The 24,344-nt window shown below is 40.4% G+C and overlaps 1 protein-coding gene across 18 annotated transcripts in view; it reads left to right on the plus strand.

The window, feature by feature from the left end:
* The window catches only part of Npas3 (neuronal PAS domain protein 3), an 815,093-nt gene that overhangs the window by 785,302 nt on the left and 5,447 nt on the right, over positions 1-24,344 (plus strand). For 14 of the 18 annotated variants that reach the window (XM_063246583.1, XM_063246621.1, XM_063246603.1 and 11 more), the window contains 4 exons: positions 1,873-2,066; positions 6,025-6,131; positions 20,227-20,374; positions 23,619-23,743. In XM_063246583.1, coding sequence (XP_063102653.1) covers positions 1,873-2,066; positions 6,025-6,131; positions 20,227-20,374; positions 23,619-23,743 — 574 coding nt within the window. The remainder of the gene's footprint in view (positions 1-1,872; positions 2,067-6,024; positions 6,132-20,226; positions 20,375-23,618; positions 23,744-24,344) is intronic. The other 4 variants (XM_063246612.1, XM_063246645.1, XM_063246577.1 and 1 more) reach the window with 1 other exon arrangement.

Genomic DNA, 24,344 nt, shown 5'->3' on the forward strand with positions numbered 1-24,344 from the left:
TGTTCTGTAGTCCAAATGCCTTTTAAATTGCTTTAGAAGAGAAGATGAAATGGGGATGTATTTAGCATATCATTTCTGGGTATGTGTTTTCCCGAGCATTTATAGATCTATGTTTTTCCAAGAAGCTGAGTTTTCCTGATAAAACAAGACATATCATGATAAATGAGCAGCTATGTAAGCCTAGCTGGGAGGAGGACCAGAGACTATAACACCCCTCCTGTGAAGTTAATCCTGTTTCTGTTAGCTATTTCTTTATTAGTTAATGAGGTCTTGCAAAAAAAAAAAAAAAAGTGTTTCTGTGATGGTGTTTTAGCATCCTTGCCTCTAGGAACATTTTCAAATATTCATAAAGTAGCTCATCTGACCAAAGCTTAAAGCAAAGGTGCATTAAGTATGAATTTAGTCAACTTCAAATGTGGGTGGTCAAAAGCTACTGCTGAAATAACCTAAATAAGCCTCATCACTGGTGTTTCCAGAGCCACAGCTCTGGGCACCAATGTGAAGGGTGACAGGGAAGAGGTGTTATTTAGAACAGCGAGAATTCCGAAGGGCAGCCCTGTAAGCTTTGATCCTGCTTTCTGACTGACAGTAGTATGACTTGCTTTTGGAGGGCAGAATAACTTAAGAGAAGCAAAATAAAATGGAAAAGGAATTGCCAGTGGAGCCCCTGGGAAGGAGAGCAGACACAAGATCATCTTGTTTCTGGATGATAAGGGGCGAAGGACCTCCTCTCATTTTGGTTTCTTATGGCACAGAAGGAAGGGAGGCTCTCAGTAGATGGCATGATATTCAGGGATGCATTTGGACAGCAAGGCAAATGTGGAAATTCAGCTGCTAAACTGTGTTCCACAGTACAGCGAACCCCAGTGACTACCTGAGCCCCACCCTGCCCTGGTTTGGGAGGATGCTTCAGCAAGGTGCTCTGAACACAGCTAGTATTTACACGCACTGACCCATTTGCGCTCACACAGAGCTGTCTCCATGCCCTTGTGCACACACATCTCAAAGCACAATGACACAAATTCTTCGTATTTTTCACCCTTTTTATAATTTTGTTTTCCCCAAAAACAGCATTTCAGGAAGTTGATGCTATGGCTCTCCTATGTGCAAAAGTTTGGTGGTTGTAGGTGACCTGGAATATACTAGGTAAATTTTGGTTAAGTATGAAAAAAATTATAGCCTGATATTTTCCATCCAGTTTCTGGGCAAGTACCTCAGAGCTGCCAGTGCAAGTCTTCCTGACTTTACTATAATAGGAGTTCAAGGAATAAATTGTAAGCCAAAGTCCTGTGACCATTGATCCCACAGAACCTACAATAAACCCTGTATTCCTGGTAACTCAGTGTGGTCCAACATGAAAGCTCTGTTCTAAAAAAAAAAAAAAAGATGTCATAGCCCCAGAGTCTCTCATTCCTTAGAGTCTCTGGCCTTTTGCAGTACCAACCCCTAAACAAAGCCACACTTTGGAAAGGAGTGGCCTTTTCCATATAAACTGGAAAAGATACAAACATCTTCTAGCAGTGAGAGTTAATAATGCAAGTGTTTACTTCTGCAGCTCCGGTCCCAAATTTTTCGTCATTTTATCTGATTTTAGAACTTCCTCAAATGTAAGTGGGAAGGAAAGTCCTAAGAAAAAAGAAAAGCAATAGCACTATAGTGATGCTACCTTGAGAAATTTTCAGGATGTGTTTTTATTTCTCTCTTGTCTCTTGCCATGAGGACACTGAGGATACGTTGGCAGCCCTTATGACTATAAAAGATACCAGCTAATACTGGTTGTTCCAGATATGATTTTGCATTTCTCAGAAGAAATAATGGTTACATCTTGGATGTAAATTTCACTGGTGTCCTGTGCTTAATGTTCTTTTGCAGGTGATTCACATAACAGGCCGGCTACGCCTGAGAGTATCGCTGTCCCACGGGAGGACCGTCCCCAGCCAAATCATGGGTCTTGTGGTGGTGGCTCATGCCTTGCCTCCTCCTACGATCAATGAAGTCAGAATTGACTGCCATATGTTCGTCACTCGAGTAAATATGGACCTCAATATCATTTACTGTGAAAATAGGTACTTCGTTTTTGTTTTCGTTTGCCCTGTTGCACGCTGCACTTTGTGAGGGTTTGTGTTTCTGGCAGTCTGAAAGATTTTACTTCTTCAGTGAGGCTCATTATAAATCCTGATCTCATTTTTAATGGCTGCTTGGACTAACACCAAACATCTTATTTAAAATTGACATTGCTTCCCTGATTTACATGAGAGACAACAGTCGCCTGGGTTGGAATACCCAGACATCATGTGCTGTAAGGAAGGCACATTGTGGGTGAGAACCCAAGGAAAGAACAGAACTGAGACATTATTGGCAAAATGATGCAGTAAAAGGTGTCTCTTCTGATGCCTCTGCACAACCTACTTTGATTAATTTCAAGAATGGGCATCACAATAGTCACTGTTCATGAAGACATTAAGCCCAGAGTGAATAAATGACAATTTGAGCCCCTCAAAGGTGAAAAGGGAATTTGCAACACTATTAAGTAAAACTGTATCACCTTAAGGATTTTATTTTTATAAATTAAGAAAGATGACTCATCATATAAATTAATTGGCAGTTCTTCCTTAAGTCTGAGCTTTTATAAAAGGACATTTTAGCCTCCGGATAAAAAGTTCACTTTTTCCATTAAGCACAAAGCAAGGGACAAAGAACTGGGACAGTGTGGGACAGTGCCCTTTTAGACCTCTCACCTACAAGTCATCAGCCCATCATCAGACCAATTTGAAGAGAGAATCACAGGGCATGGGGGCTGAGGGAAAGAGGCTCACAGATCAGCCTGGGAAGGCAGCCTGGTGATACTATCCATCCACTGGGGCCACAGGGAGAATTACTGAGTCTGTTTTGGGAGGATGCTTTTATAGCACAGATTATTGTCAGGCTTGAAGGCAATATGTGTTCAGCCAGCCCCGTGAGTGCCTTCGTGCCTTCAGAGGGGAAATGAAAGAGCAGAATGGACAAGTGGCTGGAGTAATTGACCTCTCCAGAGGCCAGCCAAGAGCAAGTTGGACAGCTCCTGCATTCAGTCCAAGAAGCAATGAAGAGGTAGAGATCAAATTAGAAAATGCCTGCCACTCCCAGCCAGGGTCTGACACAAAGGAAGGATATCACCAGTGGAAAAAGATACCCACCTACCATTTGAGTCCAATAAGATAAAAAATCTCATGAGCTTGTCACTATTATTTCATAAATAACTCTCAATCTGTTCTTCAAGTTTGGCTGGCATTTGTTAAAATTTCTGTCATCATGACTATATACTTGAGTTTGTCTAAAATATTCTGAAATGGCCATAAAATATTAAGAAAGACAAGTTAGCCAGAATGATTAACTGGTTGGCAGGAAATAATAAAAAGAACTTCCTTTTAATAAATATATACTACATACTCAGTCATATGCAAATCTGATCATCTCCACCATTTCATTTAAGCTTCACTACAGTTCTATAAGGTACTGTGGCTACTATCTTGATCACTTATGAGCAGTTTTGGCTTAGAGAGAAAGGATTTCTTGCCCTTGGCCAAGAGTTAAACTCAAGGCTGTAAGCCACAAAAGCTCTCGCTTTTAAATACATACTGTGGGAGTCTCCTTGGTCTTATTTTTCTTCCAAGGTCAAGCTATCTGGGCATGGACCAGTCAGAATAACATCTGAGAGGGGCTTTTCATCCATATGCATTATGAAAGAACATGATTGCTACCCACAAAGCTGCTTAATTTCTGATTAAAAATTTAGAATACTGTAAGTAGAGACCCAACCACAGGAGGCAGAGACAAGCCAAAGAATGAACATAGCTTACTTCATTCAGATTCACCGTTATCCCCTCCCAAAAATGGGGCTTTGGCTTATGTATCAAACTTTCAATGATTGTCCTATCTAAAACATCATCTCATTTTCACTCCTGTTATCAGTTGATTAATTCTTTTGACAAGCTCCATGGACCTGAGTGCCTCATGGTACCAATTTACTAATTGAGATCATTTTCTGTAACTCACTTTTAGGTCTTTTCCCTTCACATTAAAAAAACAGCTTTCTATAACCTCCATTAGCCAATACAATACAGCATTACTTCCTAACTGAAGACAGTAATTATGAAAAAGACCTGTATTAAAGGTAATTGCATATTTGATCTACAGAAAAAAGCATACCTGTGCCACCACAATGTTATGCTAATTTCGTTTCATTCATCAATCCCGTCACCAACCTCTGAGGTTGCTTTACAGAGGAGGAAACTGAGGATCAGAATAAAAGACAGATTTCTCAGAATTGTAGTTTGCTGTATGCTGTATATGTTTTAAGAAATCCTTGATGGCTGAGCTGGTCACATTCACCACTGTAAGAGGTTCTAGTACATAGAAAGGGCTTCAATCATTTTGAATGATTTAATTCAAATAAAGAATAAAGAAATACTTTCCCTAAAGAATGGAGTGGCTTTTTCCAGGGGTTTATTATTTAATTAGAGGACTGTTAACTAGAAACTGAAGCTGGCTCCTCGAGCTGCAGACCATTCTTCCACGCATTCCTGAGGACGGCCTCAGGCTAAGCCGACATCTAATGCTTTCAGAGGAGCTGGCAAATTTCAGAAACACCAAGGAGGGTCTTTTAATGACACCCTTGTTCCCACATTTGCAGAAAAGGGATGTAAGCTGCACTTGGAAAAACAGGCTAATGGTTTTAGGAAAACACCAGCTAATCTGTTTTGTACCACAAAACCATGGAATGCTTAAGACAAACCCTCCTTTTCATCTCCCCAACTACATTTTTACCACTAAGAATCCTAATTTGTCCAAAAATATCATTAACTTACTAGTCATTGAGAAATTCACTTACCAAATAGGACAATTAGTAATATTCCATAGTATTTTGGTTTTGTTTTTCTTTCTTATTTCCATGCCTTGTGAGATCTTTAAATTTAGGGAGAGGGGTGATTTTTCAATTGTTTATGTGTGCTAGATATAAATTCTTTGTCTGAAGGACAATTTTGGCCAGTTGCCTTGTGGGGATAGGGTAACTTCCCAACCATAATCTCAGTTATTACTTAAACATATCACTTCCAAAGATTCACTTCATATTTGAATGTTTATGTCATTCACATGTCATAAATCATTAAGAAAAAAACCCACAGGGACAGTAAAAAGACTAAATTAAACAAAAAATTTTGTTTGGACTGACCAAAATGAATCTGTACTTGATGATACAGAATGTAATAATGTTTGTGTACACCAGGCAGATTCCCCTACTGTTTGTCCATTTGGGGCTCCATTTTTCTGTGCTCTGCCTGAGGACAGTGATGTCTGGACAGTCAGTGACAGGGACCTACACACACACACACACACACACACACACACACACACACACACACACTGTGGAGCACAGCCCGGAAGAGCTGCTGCAATGGTTTAAAAGTTTCTGTGAGGAATTCACCACAAAGTACCAGTTAAAAGAGCCAGGAGTGAAAGCTGAGCTCCCAAATGACTAAGACTAAAAAAGATAATACCCCCAGGCATCTGTATGTCTCAGCATTTAAATTATATCCCTTGAAATGCCAATTTGGACTTTATGCCAAGAAGCAGTTGAAACCCTTTTTCATGGAAATACCCAATAGAAGGTCAATCTGTTTAAATGAAAGGTGTCTCTAATCATTTGGTATAAACATAACATGTTTTTATTTTATTATGTAACCTTGAATTATCTTGGCCTGTAATGAGGATCTTGCATTGTTACTGGTTCTCAAAAATTTCATGGAATTATGTTGTCTAAATGTGCATTCTAATGCCAAAGAAGGAAAAAAGAATAACCTTATCTAATTATTTAAACATAACTGCTCTATCCAGCACATTTCCTAGTTTTGAAAAACCCTGTGCCGTAACCTCCTGGGTATCTAGCATGATGAAAATGTGTCAGTAGATCAGTATCAAGAGTTATTTGACAGTCTCTCTCTCCATTTTCCTCCTGAGTTCCAGCCTGTGTTCTTCTCTTTGTAGAATTAGTGATTACATGGATTTGACCCCTGTAGACATCGTAGGGAAAAGATGCTACCACTTCATCCATGCCGAAGATGTAGAGGGGATCAGGCATAGTCACCTGGACCGTAAGTACCCCCGTGTTGGGAAGTAACTCTAGCGGGTGTCCTCTCTCCCTGACCCTTGTGTGGCTTTAGTGCTGATTTTTTCCTTCATCTCTCATGGATACATGTGAGAGGACTGGCAGCATGCAGTGAGAAGAAGTGAGATATAAATCACTCCAACTTGTGCTGACGTTAGATTGGAAGTTGGACCTCGGGCCCAGAGAAATTGCTGGATCTTTAAGCACTCACCCAGAATTTCATGGTGTCTCATGCTCTTTCTCCCATAAAGTGGTGAGGGAACCTCTGTCAAAAGGGCTTCCTTGACCCTTTCATTTTCTAGAGAGCAAATTCCATTTTGAAATTTGTGGTCTTCATTTCAAAGTACAGGTGGAAGAAGGCAAGTCACACAGGCGACAGCCTTATAAAACTGACTATCTGACTAGCCACAAAACCAGAGTGAGGGGAAAGCCTAGGGTTAGGAGCAGAGCACAGGGTGTGAACACAGCAGTTCTTTTCAGAATATTTCTGGAAAAACAGTTATTCAGAAGAGCAGGTACCTCTATTCTCCATGTGCTGTGATAAAGGAAAAAATCTCCACGCTGAGTCTAGCTCCTAACTCCTAACAACCCTTTGGCTGAACCCTTTGGCCTAACCCTAGGGACCTGACTCTGTGACCCGTATGCAAGCAGGCCCAGCAGGTGCAGGCCATGACCCACACACCAGTCTCTTCTTGCACTTTTCTTCAGTCTCCTCAGCTGTTTATACTAGAAAGGATCTGACAGGAATACTCACCTGATGGACCTCCTAGGAAGGTGCTATCTTCCAACAAATGCTCCTTTCTATGACCACCCAACAGCTTTTTCCTGAAAGAGCAGAGCTCTACCAGCTATGTTCCCAGAATGTTCTAAACCCAAGTTTCCACTCTGATTTTAAGTACATGTTCATTTTAAGAGGTGCCATGTATGAAGTGCTATAGCCTAACACTGAGGCTTTTGTGTAGCAATCATCAACCAAATAGTCTGTATTTACTCCTTCCTTGTCATGGATGAAAGGACTATTTTGAATCTTTGCAATGGTTCCCTCATTTCAAACTTAGATCTTCAAATGCATAATGGAGACAGTAAGCTGTCGATGTCCGCTCCCGGCCGGCAGGAAGGACACACGACAAAGTCTGGTAGTGGACAACCTTTTCTTTTTATTTTCCTTCTCCGTACAGCCTGCCCTGGGTTCTCCCAGCTGAAGCCTCCTCTGGTCCGCTCCCCGCGGCTCCTTTTGTGCTTTAGTCTGCCCCAAAGCCTCTACCGGTCCGCTCTCCGCGGCTCCTTTTGGGCTTTTACTTTTGGGCTTTTCTCTGGCTTCTTCTTCCGCCCAGGGGTGGCACCGGTATATATACGGGTACAGTGTCCAATCATGTTAAAGTAAGCAAGGCAAGCTGATTGGCTAACATCATCAGTTGCCAGGCAGACTATATTGTTGAGCGGGTTGTTTACGCGGTAAGCAGGAAACTAACATATTTGATGGGAGGGGTAATCTACCCCAGGCTTTGCTCTTTACCACAGGCCGCACGTCCGCCAAGTGAGGCGACCGGGCTCGGGGCTGCGGCTCCCAACAGTAAGCTCGCCAGTCTCCAAGTGCACCCATGGGTATTAAATTTTAACCCAGCATGAGTGGCACTAATAGAGGGCCAAATTCCATGTCAAACCCTATGTATACACTGTCTTTTGGGGCACAGCCTCCTTGCATAGCTGCTCTCCTGCACATTCTGCTCCAATACTGGCATGTGCCTTGATATTGTACACCAGGGATTTAGGGAACATACTTGTTGCTAAAAATGAATGGGTGTCATGTATCACAGAAGCAGATGGCTCTTCAATTAATTGGGGGAAAAATGATGCTATTTGCTGAAAAGAAACATCAGGTTCTTTGTTGCAGGGAGTTCACAGAAAATAGAGAAAACTCAGCCTCTTTAAAGGAAGCCATGGACATAATTTTGGCACAATATAATCCAAAGATCCCAGCTTTAAAAGTGTTGTTTTAAGGACACTGTAATAGGCCATGTGTATGGGGACACAGGTGCTTGGTCACTTTGGAATCTTAATTGAGGTCTAAATTCAGAAACCTGACACTGACAGAAAAAGAACTCTGTCATCCTCAGTTATTATTTGGAAAACATCATACTCTCTCTCTCTGAGATTTACAGCTTGAAGAAACACAATTCCTTAGGAACTAGGGAATTCCCTAGGAGCTAGGGAATTCATTTCTTCCTACAAAACAAAGGTCTCCAACAAATATCCTTGATGCCACTCGTTCTGATCTACTTTTATCTCATTTTCAGGAGCAAGAGTAAATTGAAAGCCCTGAAAATAAACTACTAAGTTATTCACTATACTGCTGTTCTCCTAATTTTCCTGGTATCTTGCCAACTAATAAACAGGGAATGTGTGTTTTCAAATTCTATGATTTTTTTCACCACTTGATACTGACATATTAGCTATTGCTTTATGATTTAGCTGACTAACAGTGATTGAGTTCACTATTTTAACTCATACACATGACTTAATTTTGAGTTCTTTTAATAACCTTAAATACATGAAAAACAAATAGAATGAGCTGATAATTCTGCACAATAAAATACACTTCACATATTTAGCTATCATGCTGTGGAATAACTCCACAATGTCAAGTAGCACACAATTAGTAAAGCTGTAGGGGGAGGAAAAGGAGTGTTTTGATCCTGAAGAATTTTGATCCTAATCAGATTGAAATTTCAACGTTCTTGTAGTGCTTAATATCTTCAATCACACACACACACACACACACACACACACACACACACACAAATCAAACTGATTCCAATGTCAGGTTTTGCATTCTGTGACTGAAATAAAATGCTAAAATATACAAATGCATCTCGCTTTGTACAATAAACATTAACATCATTATAAAGTAAGATTGAGTCTAAAATTGTGTGATGGAATGTCTGATGTTTACTTAATTCTCAAACCAAAGCAAGCCCAGTAACAAAATGACAGAGCATGTAATAAGACTCGGTTGTGTAAACACTGGAAGAAAAGGCACAAAGCCAGCACAGCATCTCGCTTGTCCAAAGCCCTAGGCTATTACTGAAGGCTGCCTCAACTCTGCCTTCTTGGCAGGATAAGGTCATGGTGACATAGCATCAGTTCAAGAATAAGATAGAATTCTAAAACAAAGAGATAGTTAAAAAATAAACCACATTAACTATTTAGCTTTTCTCCTGGAGCTATTGGCACAATTCCTGGTTCTGCCCATGAAAGACAGGTTTGGGCATCTGATCATGCTCCTGATATTTTGATGTATGTCTTACTCCAGTGCATGGCTAAAATTTAAAGAAAAAACACTCACCAGCCTTTAGTAACTGAAAAGACTATCTTTATCACTGGTTCTTTTTTCATAGCACAGGCATCTGTAAATCAATACATGAATTTGTCTCTAACATAGGAAAAACAAAGAGGAATTTCAGCTGCACCTGTGTTTGACAACTCTGACAACCAAACCAAGAATCTGGGTGCCAGTGTGCTAACTTTTGAGGTCTCCATAAAGGAGTTCTACAGAAACTGTCACTAAGAATCACATTGTTGGTGCCAACATGCTGGGCTAGTAAAACTATACTAGAACTCTAAAAACAACAGTTTCAGGATTGTTTCTCTCAGGCTGTGACCAAAGACCTCTGCTATTTCTTTTCATTAAGCCCAGTGTCATTGATTCTTCAGGCCAAATTGCTCAAGTCAGTATTTGGTTCCGAATTTTAAACCACTCACATCTGTAGTTATTTGGACACCTTGCCCTCACATCCTTCTCCAGTCCTCTTGCTCAGGAGATGCTGACCTGAAGGTGACCAGCCCTGTCTCCTACAGCCACACACGACAGTTACCCAGGGTTTCTGTGTTGCCTGAACTCATGAGAGAGGTGACAGTACAATCATTTGCCACTCTACCTCTGCCTATAACCTGAAAAATAGAATGCTGAGCCAAACACACCAACATGCATTGCACTGCTCTTTATTCTCAGTTAATCCAACCTTTTGTCTGTAATAGGAGCTGAGTTAGTCTTGACACATCCCTAGGGCTCTTCCTGGGTCAAATCAGCAACGATTGTCTGAAACCTTCAAGTGCTCTAGGGAGAAACTTCCTTCCCTCTTGTAGCATTTTCCCCCTGCTGGGTTTAAGGCTATTGGACTTTAAAAAAGGGGAACCATGGGGTATGGGTGTGGTGGTATTTTTCCCTTCCTCACATCTTGCCCAGAATGAGAGAATTCTAAAATATCCTAGAGAGGGTGAAGGACTTCCAGATTGTCTAGGAATCCAAGTGGACATAAAAACCCGTGGTCTACCCAATATACTTGAGGTTGGGTGTTTAAAAAACATACAGTAGTCTAAGTGTTTATTTCAGTTTATTTGATTACAAACTTCTATACTTCTTAACACAACTAATATACAGCTACCTGGCGTAATGCATTGCATGCTGTTTTGTATCAATAACCCCTACACTTCCCTCCTGAAGGCGTCTCACCGCCAAATGCAAGCAGACTGCTTAATGCAGGACTAATTAGTATATCCCCTTCCAGTCTTCAAGCCCTCCATTGTAATTCCTTCCCAGCTCATTTTTTTCCACAACCGAGCATCAATCAAAGTAAGTGCCCTGCCTGCCTAGGCAACACAAGATGTCCTCCATGCATTTGTCATCTGCCACACAAACAAAGGGGGAATTTAATTGTTGATTTGGGTACGCAGCCATTGCACACTGTAAAGGAAGCTGCAAGGGAAGAAATAAAGTTTGAGCCAAATGCACATAGCATGGGGCTTTTTTTCTGCTTTCTGATCTTAGTCCTTGTTCTGGTGTGGTCTTCAGGGATTTAGGTGCAGCCTGCTCATTGGCTGGACTATTCCCCAAAGTGAATGAGTATTTTCACTTCTTCCAAATGAATATAAAAATTCCCATGGAAGGAAATGCATTTAATAGCTACCATGTTTGCTTTCTTCAGAAGCCAAGTTAGCCTGTATCATGTGCCTGTCTGTCAACTGAAAAGATTATCACAGGAAATGGGAAGAAGCCAAGATTTTATGCAGGACTGAATTAGGATTATAATCTCAATCTCTCTGTGTCTCTCTGTATCTCTGCCTCTCTCTGTCTCTGTCTTTGTCTCTCTGTCTCTGTCTCTTCTCTCCGTCAGAAAACCAGAGAGCCTCATCACCGGCTGTGGCTGCTCTACTTGCTACAAGGCGGCCTAGAATCGCAGCACTGATATTGCATTATAGAAAAGTACCTCACAGGAGCTTAGAGGGATGCAGAATTTGAAGCCTACCCTAAACATACAAAATCAGAATCTGAAGTTTAAAAGCTCTCCCACTGACTGTATGTGTGCTAAGGACTACGGAGTATATTACTTAGAGACACTTTTATCAAGAAGCAAATACACACCAACTACCCACCTCAAAGATTTCATTTTCCTTTGGATTTCAGCGAATTTGATTAATAACAATAAAATGTGACTAGTGAATTGGGCCTGAAGCTCTCTCAATCAGTATTCAAATGTAATGAGTATATGATTACTTGATAAACTCACTTTTTTAACCAAAGATGTAAAATTTTAAATATTTATGGAGAAAGATAAAAGTAATAATACCCAAGTTAGGAAAAAATAGGAGATCTTTGGTGTCTTCCTATGGAGAAATATTTTTCCACCTGTACTGATTACAAGTATAAACATGGGCAGTAATGTTTTCCATGTTCAAGTTCATTTAACATTTCTGAGTGCTATACACAACTATTTATTCCTGCTATACACAAACCCTTGTGGTATTGCTATGACTTTTCAAAACTAACTACGTTATAGTCTCTGTCTTCAAGGAGTTGACACAGTAGCAAGAGAAGAGAGCATGAAGCAGCCAGGTATGGATGGGTACCATAGAATAAACATTATTAAGATGTACAAAGAAAGCACAGAAACCCCAGAGATGGGACAGTCAAGGGGAGGTTAGAGAGAAGCTCCGCAGTTCTCCAGGACCTTGAAAGAGGGTGGCAGCACACCAAGACAGTAGCAGATCTAGAGGGTGTCAGGGAACCCAAGTCTAGAAGAGCAGAAGAGGGCCATAGAATGTAGGCACAGAATCTCTCCTCTGTCCCCAGAGACCAAGCCAGAACCTTGAATTCACTGGTACATTTAATTCTTCCATGGATTCTTATTCTTTATTTGAACTAGTAGCTATGGTTTAATGGGAAAAACACCTCATATTTGTCAAAAAAAAAAAAAAAACCCAATAGCAGTAGTAATAACCTATCACTCTCATAAGACTTGATCACACATACACACACACACACACACACAAAATAAACCCACACTTCCAAACCATTCATTTTAACCTAAATCAGCTAACATAAATAAAGTCAACTCCAGGATGGCTTTTTGTTCTTCATCTTGCATAAATTATTTTTTGAAGTTTTCCTTAAAACATCAACTTGTATGTCTCAAAAAATATCTCAAAACTTTTTCAAATACAAATAAGTAATACAGGATTTAATTCATGTGTGTTTCTAGCCTACAAACAGCTTGTCCTTAAATGTGGGGTAAACCAGTATGCTCCAAACTCTTTATTCACACTACATCTTCCCTGGCTTTTTGGAATTTGGAGTGGAGCAACTAAAATGTATCTGGTTATAAGTGACAGAAAACCCAAGTAAAAATTACTTTGAACTGTCTTTGTAATTGTCTTAACTGTCTCTTTATAATCAAGATACTTGTAGCACCCACTAATCATCACTTCCCCATGGGGCAAGGTCCAAAGTCACAAAACAGTGAGTCGCTGCTTCCTGTTCCCTATTGAAACAAAGAAAGCATTTCACGTCTCATAGCATTTTGTCAGTGCCCAAGCCAAAGCCACATATTGGCCAACGATTGGAATCACCATTTCTGGTTGAAGCAGTCAAGGTTTGTTCCCCTGGTGCATTGATGGAAAAGCCATCAAACATGAAGTCCACAGTCAGAGTTCTGCTCCCCAGAAGCAAGCGACAGTGCCCCACAATTAGGATGGCTGCCACATGGGAAGATCTGTAACATTTTCACCACAAAGTACTTGGATTTCTAAAAATCTACATAACAGAAACAAATGGAGTTTGTCTGGGCCAATTTAAATATTCATGATTTTACAAAATACTAGTTTTGTATATGCATGTTACCACTCATACATTTATTTTAAAAGATTTTCGGTAGACTCAACAAAATGACAGCATCCAGAAACACAGTCCACCAGACTATTAAAAACTCCTATAAGATTTATTGCCTCCCTTTCACCTTTGAAAGGTCCTCCTACATCCAAGTCAGCTTGGTTACTACAATACACTTCCGCTTAAATTTTAAAAGGAAGTAAGAATTCGTTCACCCCCCAGTCAGACTCCGTAGGCTTCACAGACGTATATGCCAATTTCCACACAGTTGTCAATACTGTAAATTTGTTTGTGAAAATGACACTAAACTGTTCTTTCCATTCAAAGGCAAGTAGAGGCAAATCCCTGCTTTTGAAGTGAGGAAACCGTTCTAAAACACCACCCACAGTAATGACTTCCTCTTGCATTTCATTGCCCAGTGTTTTATCATCTTTGGGATTTGTACCAATCACTGGCAAGGGGGTTGCAATTGTCATGACTAATTTGAAATAACTATAGGGTACTCATGGCAAATTTTGTTACTATGACATCCCTTACTGCTGGCCCAGAGTTGGACACTCAAAATACTCTCACTGAGTAATTGGATAAATCTACCATTTTCCTCATTCCCACCGTAAATCTTTCCTAATTCTATCCTAAAGATTACTTCCCCTTTAAATGGCAAGTCGCTACAAAAAGACAGGTGTGAGAACTTTAAAAAAAATGCCCTTGAATATTTTAGATTGAGAAAAATCAGAATAAGTAGTAATAAAACTCTCTGGTTGGACCAAAGGCAGCTTGAAAAAAATCTAAGAACTTGGATGTCACTTGTGCCAACAATTACTTTGATTCTTCCTTCCTAGAATCTGATACTGATACCATCAGTGTTTAAAAGCTGTGGACTCTGATTCAGTACATTATCATGAAGAAGAAAGGGGGAATTTATTTCTCAAACTTAACACATTGACATGTTCTGAATCAATGAAAAGTTTTCCGTGTGATTCAATATTAACAGTTAATAAAAATCTATCAATTGGCAGTGGTGTAGGACAAAACCTCTTCTGAGGTTGTAAATCACACAGATAGCAGTTCAAGCAGGCCTGTCATTAGTGTATTAGGGGGAAAATCCATAGATGATGCATAGTCATTCACAGACCATCCACAGGTCTTTTGTCCTTCAGCTCGTAACTCACATTAAATATCAAATATCATCCAACTGTACCAAACATTGCTCAGCACATAGATTTATAAAGAAAACCTAAAAACCAATTTGTGGATGCCTGCTATTTAAGACATCTAGCTCACTAATTGCAAAATCTATAGGAAAGTCTGCACAGCATCAAAGCCCTGGTTGATCCTGTGAGCAGTTCTAAATGCAAAACTGTCTCCCCTGCAACTAAATAAAGCACTTAGTACAGTCTGCGGCTACAATGCTGTTTCTCCTGTGGGTTTTGAAAATGACCTTCCTGTAAGCATCAAGGACTGTAACTTTTTAGATAAAGAAACTTGTTCTTGTTTTATGTCTATGTCAGGTTCATTCCCCTATAGTCCACATTTTTCAAAAGCAGAGGAAAAAGTAATCCAGAATTATTTAAAAAAAAAAAAAAAAAAAGTCTGTTTCCAGAATGAAGTTCCCTGTCAGCCTGCCTTGGGCCTTAGGTGGAGAAGCAGAGATTAAAGAGTCAGTATTCTTTTTCATGTTTCATCTGCCAGTTTTGTGAATGTAGAAAGAGAACCAGTGGCTACAGCAAAGCACCCAACTGTGGTATTAAACAGAAAGTGTGATTCTAGCACACCCCCTTACTTAAACATACACACTTTTACACACTCGACTGTAGTGAATTGAAAAATAATTTTGGAGCCTCGAGCAGAAGGCATGCACTCCCCAGGCTCCACAGCCATCTAAAAAGGTGGCTCAAGGAGGGGGTGAATGGCTCTGCAGATGCGTCCTCCTATCGCCATGACGATAATGAAGCTCTTTGTTCAGCCGTGTGAATGTGAAGTGTGGCATCTCCGATGAGCTCACCATTTCCTATTTATTCTATACCTACCTGAATACACCAAGTATTGCAGCTTTTTAATGCATATGCAAACCTCTAAAGCGTCCTTTTGTGAGACACTTTGCTAAAAGACCGCTTTTGATATGTGTTCTTCATCTCCTCTTCAGACTGCATTCGACTGCTTCCTTCTTTTAAAGCACAACCAACTCACTATTTAGACTCTTTGGCTTTGCTTCTGTGGAACACCCCAACAGGAAGAGACCATGTTCTCTTTTTTCCTTCATATTTCTGAAGGCAAACTTGTACTGATTTGTTTTGATTTACTAACAGAGTTATGTTCCTGCCAGAGACACTGGCTGCCTTTATGTCCTTTCAACCATCAGTCTATGTCTGTGGACACAGTTTTCCCAAGGCAAAATTAAATCCCTCTGTTGGTAACTGTGTGCCAGACCATACATGTATACTATGGCAAAGGAAGAAAGAAAGAAACAAAGAAAGAAAGAAAGAAAGAAAGAAAGAAAGAAAGAAAGAAAGAAAGAAAGAAAGAAAGAAAGAAAGAAAGAAAAATAAAGAGGAAAGAAAGGAAGAAAGAAAACACTCGTCTTGTTTGGAGGGAGAGAAATTATTCTTTATGAGCAGAACATTTCTTGTATGCTGACCACCAAGCTTGAACAAACAGACCAGGTGACATTTTAGAAAGGATATTCAATAACACTTAGCATCTAGTCTTCATTTTTGGAGGGGATGCATATTTGATGTAAAGGTCACATGTTCTAAAATGTAAGCATATTGCAATTTTCTTTTGATTGAACTGTATTTGCCATGCCCTTCGCAGTTAGGAGTCGGTTGAATTTTGACTTAAAGACAAAGAGACACTTTTCTCTGTAATTGTTGACTGAACAGAACTGACTCAACCAGGAAGTGTTCGATTTTTGTTTGTCTCTCTACTGTATTCTTCTCCCAAGTGCAAGGTCACCTCCATCCTTTGAGGAACACAGATTGTAACTCAAAGACACCTTCAGCTTGGAGCATGGAGGGTCCTGAGGACTGAATCTTAGTTTTCCTTAGGGCACTAACAACAAAAAGCCATTGGTTACATCACAGGCTTCAAAGCAATAGGGGCATATTCTTGTGCCAGTCATGTCTGGCTCATTCAAGATTCGAAGTGAACTTATGAAAACTATTTATCTTCCCTATGTCTTTATGTTAACCTTGTGAAATCTTAGAAAAGTCCATTTAATTTTTTGAGATCATTATGAAAAAGCTAATTCCTATCACACACCATTAAAGATAACTTTAGACATGTTATGATGTGATCAGTGAATTCTATTGAAAGACATAAAGGCTGCTCCACCAAGAATTTTGGACAACAAAATGTAAACTTTGAAATAAACCAAAGAGAAGATGCCGAGTTTCATGTTAGCAGCCCATATCTTGTGGATGAGATAGTACAACTATGATCCACGTATGTAGTCCCCTCGCTCCACTTTTTCTCTGAGAGTTTGTGCACGTGGTTATGAACTTACTGCTGGCTCCTTGGTTTGACGATTACCTATTTCTTTTCAAGGGACAATTCAATCTTTTAAGGACTTCTATAGCAGGTAACTCATATTGTGTTTTTTTCTGCTTCTCCCTTTAAAAGGGATTTTCTGAAATAGCTTGATACAAATACTCTCATTTTTCTCTGCTCTCTAAACCTCAAACTTGAAAATAAAAACAAGCCACTGGATTAAAGAGAATCAAGAAGTTTTTGGTGTTTTTTTTCAAGTTCTCTAATTTATTACACACTAAAAATCTCTTTCAAACTGGCACCAAGGTGGCTTTTCTTCTTGAGCTGATTAGGACCACATGAGCTCAGGAAAAGCTGGCAGATCCTGCCTCTGGCACAGCTGGAATGATCCAACTGATTTGCCAGTATGATTTTTTTTCCAAGAAATAAGCTTCATCCTGAAGTCTCAAATTTATATTCTAGAAACCCAAGCAAAACTTATTTCTTGTTCATTTTAAAAGAAGTGAGACTCTGCTGTGCTGTCTTTTATAAGACCTTCTAAAAAGTGAAAGCCACTTGGGCGATATTTTGGTGAATACATTATGCTTTAGTGAGAGCTAACTTCATACTTTACCTGTAGTTATCTGGCTTCTCAATAAGGCAGGGAGTCTCGTGCAGAAAACACTCATCCTTAAGAAAAAGTCATGATGTAAGACTACACTAAGATGTCCATCTTTTGAAAATTCTGTCTGTCAGGGAATAATCTGGATTTGGTCAAACTTGAGTTTTTCAGCTGCTGATGGTGAGCTCTGGAACCTGATTCTTGGAATTTACTGCTAGAATTCAAAGATAATCATGTAACTCCCTGGAAACCTCTCACACCCTTGCTCTGTGGTGCTTTTACAACTATCTCCTCACATCCAAAGTGCCTGTCCTGCCTCTCTTTCATTAGGTCTCCTCTCTTTGCGAGATGGCCCCTAGTCTGGATTTGATAAAGAATACTTTCATTAATGTATTCGTGGACCCAATTAAGTTAGTATTTAGTTTCCCAGAAAACACAGATGTACTTAAGCAGGCCAAGTCATCCTGCCTTGCCTTACAGAGAGGACATTGTGCCAGACTTTTAGCGAAAAGCCTCTTAGTCCCTTCTCCAGACACACCTGAAAACCACCAGGGAGGCAGATGTTTTGCTGCTATCCATTTTAAAGCTGAGACTTCACTTCCTTGTAAGAAAAAATGTATTAGGAAGAGAGTCAGGTGATCTTTATGTTGATTCTGCCAAGTCTAATTCCTTTATTTTTTTTTTTCCCACTTTCTATAGTCTGTATTCTGGCACTTTCAAACTTTTACCCACTTTGGGTCACTTCCCAGTCCAGAACCCACAGCTAGGTTGATCCGATCCAGTCACAATCTCATTGTTTTCTTTGTGTGACTCTAAAAGGGGATTTCTGAGTCTTGTTGCCTTTATTAAAAGTCCTAGAATCATTTGCAGTTACCCTTTAGCCCAGAGATAAAGCAGATGGAAAGATACCATCACCCACTGACTGGAGTGCTGTAAGTTTTCACCATGACAGAGTGGGCAGAATTATAGAGCATACCATTCCTCGATTAATAGTTAACCAAGTTGAGAGGATTTGAATAAAAGCACTTCGTGTTTGCATGCAACAATGGTTTGACAGAAGAGCGGTGTGGCAGAGTTAGTATTTTACTGCTATCAGCTTCACCACGCAGTTTTGTGCCCTGGGAAGCCATGCATGCAGAATGGCAGAACTTACAACTGCCTGCAAAAGGGGAGTACAATGCTACCTGTGGAGCCTCGCCACTAAGGGAAGGTGACAGTTCTGGACCTTAAAAATACCCTAAACTGCTCAGTATTCTAAGAATAGAACTTGCCGCAATTTGAAACCCTCATCAAAGCAAGCCTTTTTCAAGTAACAGTGAAGACATGATTATTAAATTTTACAACCATCCATTTAGCATACTGTGAGGAAAAAAAGAATGAGAGGAAAGCATCAGAGCATATGTTTATAGATACAGTACGTGCTGATGTGATCTGGGATCACTCTCAATGGCAGAAAGAGTGGCCGAGGACATGATAAGAAGAGTTTAAACAGCCTGAATACAGCTCTTTTCCAAAGTGACTCCCTTTTATCCATCCAACCCCCACAAAAAATCAAAATGTACTTCATGAAACTATTGTATATGAAGCACTTATTAGCCGTAATTAAATGGACAATATGAATTTACTACGTCTTTAGGACTCTGGCTTGTTCTGGTTTAGAGCAAGATGATTAATGCAAATACATATTACTTGAGATAACCATTTAGCAGCTAATTTAGCCAAATTTATTACAGCAGTTAGAGGTTTTTCATTTTAGCAGACGGAGACAAGGACATGCCAAATGTGGGCCACGTAGACGAGTGCACACTGCCCTCTAGTGGCCAGCTGGGTGGTGAGCTGGGGAGGGGTGCGGAGTTGCTGGCGATCCATGTCCAACTCACACAACAGCAGCTTTTGCACATTTCCGGCATCCTTTTAAACCATCCCCATCCACAGCACTTTATTTCAGGGGATGATTTAATGCACTTTCCCCTTTTACTAGCTCAGGAGTACCCAGATACAAATCAAATCAATTTCAACTTGGCAAGATTTTGGTTCAAGTATCATTTTTAACATCTGCATTTTAAAGCTCTCTTTCAGTGGGTATTTAATGGCACCGTTTCACATTACTGATTGTTTTTACTTGTTCCTTCATTCTGAACCATATTTTAGTCTGTGTGGAGCTGTCACTGTGTTTGGCTCTTGCCAAGTCAATTCTGTGCCTCCCTTAGGCCAGCATTTCTTTCTGACTCGATTCGAGGATTTATTTTGTTCCAACATTCGATAGTCACACCAGAATTTCCCCTGACTGACCAATGTAAATTTAGTTCATCCAAGGACTATAAATTCTGTTAGACAAGATCAAAAGGAACAGATGTGTAAGGACGCCAGTTGATATTGCTCTCACTCAGGGAAAATGATCAAAGACAGAAGGGTAAAGCATCTTCGGAACCATTCAAATATCCAGAATCTCAAAGCGGGCTACCTTGAAGCTATGAATAAATCACATACAAATTTGCCTTCTTACCGTCTGACGTCTAAGCCATTGACAATATCCACACTAGGTGTTCTGCGAGCCAAAAAGATTTGTAATCTTTTTATCCTTCCTCTCACACCATGGCTGCCCAAAACAGAATAAAGTCTTGCTACAAATGCCAGTAACCTGGCTCTAGAGCTGCCGCTCCTCCAAGCTGATGGTTTCATTTGTCCTCCTGATGGGATACTACACCACACACACAGGAGTACCCTCGACATGGCGCAGGACCTACTGTTGAGGTTTCGCAGAGAGGAAAATCAGTTGATCCCAGTCTTAATGTAATGCCTCTGCTTTGTTCCTTTCTCCCTCAGTGCTGAATAAGGGTCAGTGTGTGACGAAGTACTATCGCTGGATGCAGAAGAACGGAGGCTACATTTGGATACAGTCTAGTGCCACCATAGCTATTAATGCCAAGAATGCCAATGAAAAGAACATCATCTGGGTGAATTATCTTCTTAGGTATAATTTCTAATTCCTTTTTATTTGTCTCATTTATAGAAATGTAGTCTTACATTTAATAGCTGACATGTTATGAGCATTATTTTTGGCAGTACTTGGTGTGGAATTTCATGGAAATTCTACTCTGCTTTCTACGAGACTGAAAGACTTGCAGGGCAGACTTGTGAGATCTTCGATTAATCTTCAGTTAACATTTGGGCAACTCTGTAGAAGCTGCTTTAGTTTCCTCACAAATGCTGAGACCAGAAAGAGAATATGGACTTTCGCCTGCAGCTGAAGCACTCAAAAATCACTTCCGTGTCCCTACCACAGTTTCACTCACACCCTCTGATTTTTAGGACTGTTAAGAGGAGGGGTGGTGAACAAGGAGCAGAGTGCAGGATATTCCTGTTATGGTTCATCCCTTTGATGCAGTCAGCCTTGTCCACAGAGTTTAATTTTCTAGGCATTAAGGTTTTGGTAAACAAAGTACGTTGCTTTGCCAGAATAATAACAATCTCAGTATAAAAAAATGAAGACAGTCTTCTTTATCTCACTCCTCTGTGATCCCAGGCCAGCTTTACTGCTCTTAAAATGTCCTCAAATTTATATCCATACTTAAGTCCAAGCTCAGTCGTCTCTTAAATTCTGGTGTAAGACACCTTCTCTCTCTCCTTCCCCATCTACTTTCTGTTGCTGGATTCAAATTAGCAGAAAAAATAATCAACAGACAGACAAGATGGTCTGAGTTAGGGGACAAGCATTCTGTGAGGTTCTTCACTAATCCTGTCATGAAACTATCACAATACAGTGTTTGGCTTGGCTCGCTCCCAGCATGTCATTCCAGCCTTTGGTTTCTGTTATCCTAAAGCCACCAGCACTGCCTCATGTGATCTGAGCAGGAAAACTTCCAATAGGTCTAATAAATGGAAGCCGTGCCCTTTGGCTGATAATTTCAACCTGAACCCCATTTTTCTTGGAGACAGCCAAATGAAGCTGAGATGCTAACAACTATGGCTCATCAGCACACTGGCCCTTCATGTCTCACACACTTTGGCGATGACTTGAAGGCATGAATGTGCTTGCTTCCAACAGCATATCAATCAGATACTAATGATTATTGCTCTAGAGAGGGGCTTAATGGGCAGCACTTAAACTGAGTCTTCATTTATCTACTTTCTTTTTCCTTTTTTGACCTCTTCTGCTCTATATTAATTCTTTCTAAAAGTAAAAGTATGTATATTTGATGTGGTTTTCTCCAAAGCTTGATTTTCATGCCAAGTATCCCCTGTGGTTGTGATATGCTCAGGATGGGTTCTGATATCAAGAAGTCCTTTTACATGGAGTTTCACAGACAGCAACTACGTGTAATACAGAATGACAAAAGAGCACATGTGCCAAGCAGGGAAAAATATATGGTAGCTCTTAACACTAAAAAGGATATTGTGCACAGAAACACATTGATATTAAGAATTAAACACTGGCAACCAAGAGACTATAAGCTAAAAAGTTTGTTTTGTAGGTTGGTGTAACATAGGGCACTGAAGTCATCTATAAGACTGTTACCCCCATTCTGTGAGACTCTTTTCCTCTCTGAATCTTTCTTACTACCTCATCAGCCCCAGGACTTCCTAAATGGAAGAAATAAAAAAGGTAAGGAGATGTCAGTCTACACAATTTGGGATCAGTACCATTGAGCTAGCCTAGAGTTAAATAGTCCAAGACCAACCCTCAGGCTCCAGACTCTGTCTCGGGTATAGTGGACCCTTTTTAACTGACCTAAAGACCTATCCTGAAGTCAATGACAAAAGACATTCAGGAGACAAGTGACTTTTGAACCTGCATGGCACAGAAGGTAAAGGAGACTACACAGCCTGTGGCCCCTAAGTGTCCTTCTATACCCTGGAGTTCTAGTAAGATCTCCTCGGCCACATGGTAATACTGCTGTTTGGTTTTCTTTTCTGGTCTTCTTGTCTTTCATTCTTCCCTGAACAACATTTTCATACTTTCTTCCTCCTCAGAATCCCTGATTTATGGGTCCCATCCAGGCTGATCCTTCCCTGTTATTAAGTCACTGCTTCTCAGTCTTCTTTCCATTCCCTTATAACACAGAGCAGAATGACAGACCTCAGTATTGGAGTCTGCAAAGAGCTAAGTCCGTCCTTCTGCCATTAGTCTTATCTGATTATCTAGAGGGAGCTTTGCTGTTGAAGCTAATTCACACTAAGGAGTAAATGTCTGATAATCCATCTTAGTGAATTAACCCTCCAAGGGACGTTTGAGGTTTTAGAGTAGTTACGGAAACAGTGATTCTTTAATATGGAAATTCCACTAGAGGTTAGCAAATGATTCTGTAATCATCTGTAGTAAGCCTCTGCCTGGCTGGCCTTTCCAGGACAGGAGGGTAAGTTCCCATTTGGAGACAAGATGTTCTCCTTATAGGTTCAAATCCTAGGAGCTGTTAGTGCTCAGATATCAGCCAGCCTGGGAATGGCATTTCTAGAAGACAGCTTGCCCAAACTGACCAAGCATGCTCTCTTTTCCACAAGAGGCTTATTTCTGAATTAAAAATAGAACAAAAATTGAGCACGTTTGCGCAAATGGGGTTAGATCCATTCTGTAGAGACTCACACCCTGGGATTCTCCCCACTGCAATCAAATTTCCAGCTAACAAGCCACAGGTGTGCACCACATGAGCAAATGAAAATGTGATTGTAATGGGTGTGTTGACAGTTCAGTAGCCATAATCCATGCATCCCAAGGTGCACCTGTGATCTGTCAGATCATTAGGCAGCAAGGACTCTGCACTCCTCCCAGTAGCATTGGAGCCATCTGTAGTCTCTTAGACTACATGAAGGGCCCAAGACAGGGGAACTGAGGCTACAAACTCTGTGGGAGCCCAAGCAAAGTAGAACACACCAGGAGGTGTGGGGAAGAATTGTGGAGAACACTGGGAGAATTGTGTTGCTTGGGGAGAACTGTCAAGCGGCATAGTTCCCTGGCGCCCAGTGGTACCTGATTACTTAAAAGCTTTTTAAAGTAGCTTTCAAGAGTATTTGGGTATTCAATCATTCAGCAGGTTGCACTTGTGCCCTGGCGCATATAATCCAAGCTTCTGTAAAAAGTTCTAAGAGCAGAAAAATTATGTCCTATTTAGTCTTCTAAACTCCAGAGGTTTAGGGACAGGAAATGCAGGAGAAGACAGTTCAAAATAAACCACCCAAATGAATGCCTGCACTCCTGATGAATGCCTTCCTACCCACAGCAATCCCGAGTACAAAGACACACCCATGGACATCGCACAGCTCCCCCACCTGCCAGAGAAAACTTCGGAATCCTCCGAGACATCCGACTCTGAGTCAGATTCTAAAGACACCTCAGGTATTACAGGTATTACTTCTCCATGTTCTGTAACTATGGTTTGCCTTAATTGAGGGGTGGGCAGCAGCCGGAGGGCCATGGTCAAGGCCAAGCAACTAGTCAGCTTTTACATAGAGGTACATCAAATTATTATACTGAGTCACTTTCATTCTCTATCCCCCTATGTACACACACACACACACACACACACACACACACACACATATATATATATATATATATATATCTCCATACAAAGGAATTATGATGCAACCCCGTACCTAGCTCTGACATTTTTTACTGAAAGCAGGTATTAGGCATGGCTCTGCCTGCTCCAAGACAGCCTGTGACTTTGAGTTCCAAATGTTCATAGTTTTACCAAGCAGGGATCAAATCTTCAAACTAGGATAGATATTCAGTAACATCAGTGAATACCTCTGTCACGGTCCTGGACTATTGCTTGTCTTCTGAATTTATGCTGAACAAATTCATGCTTCCCCTTTCTAATTATCTGAGGAAGTAGACTTCCTAAGTAGTTATTTGGTGCTCAAGAGAATTAATACAAAAACTTACTTTTCCTCCAATCCCTAATCCCCCTCCACAGACACATAGAAACCCAGGGACTACAAAA

The sequence above is a fragment of the Cavia porcellus genome, unplaced genomic scaffold, assembly GCF_034190915.1.
Source record: "Cavia porcellus strain 051 isolate PalLab524CR breed Dunkin Hartley unplaced genomic scaffold, mCavPor4.1 scaffold_1, whole genome shotgun sequence".
Lineage (NCBI taxonomy): Eukaryota > Metazoa > Chordata > Mammalia > Rodentia > Caviidae > Cavia > Cavia porcellus.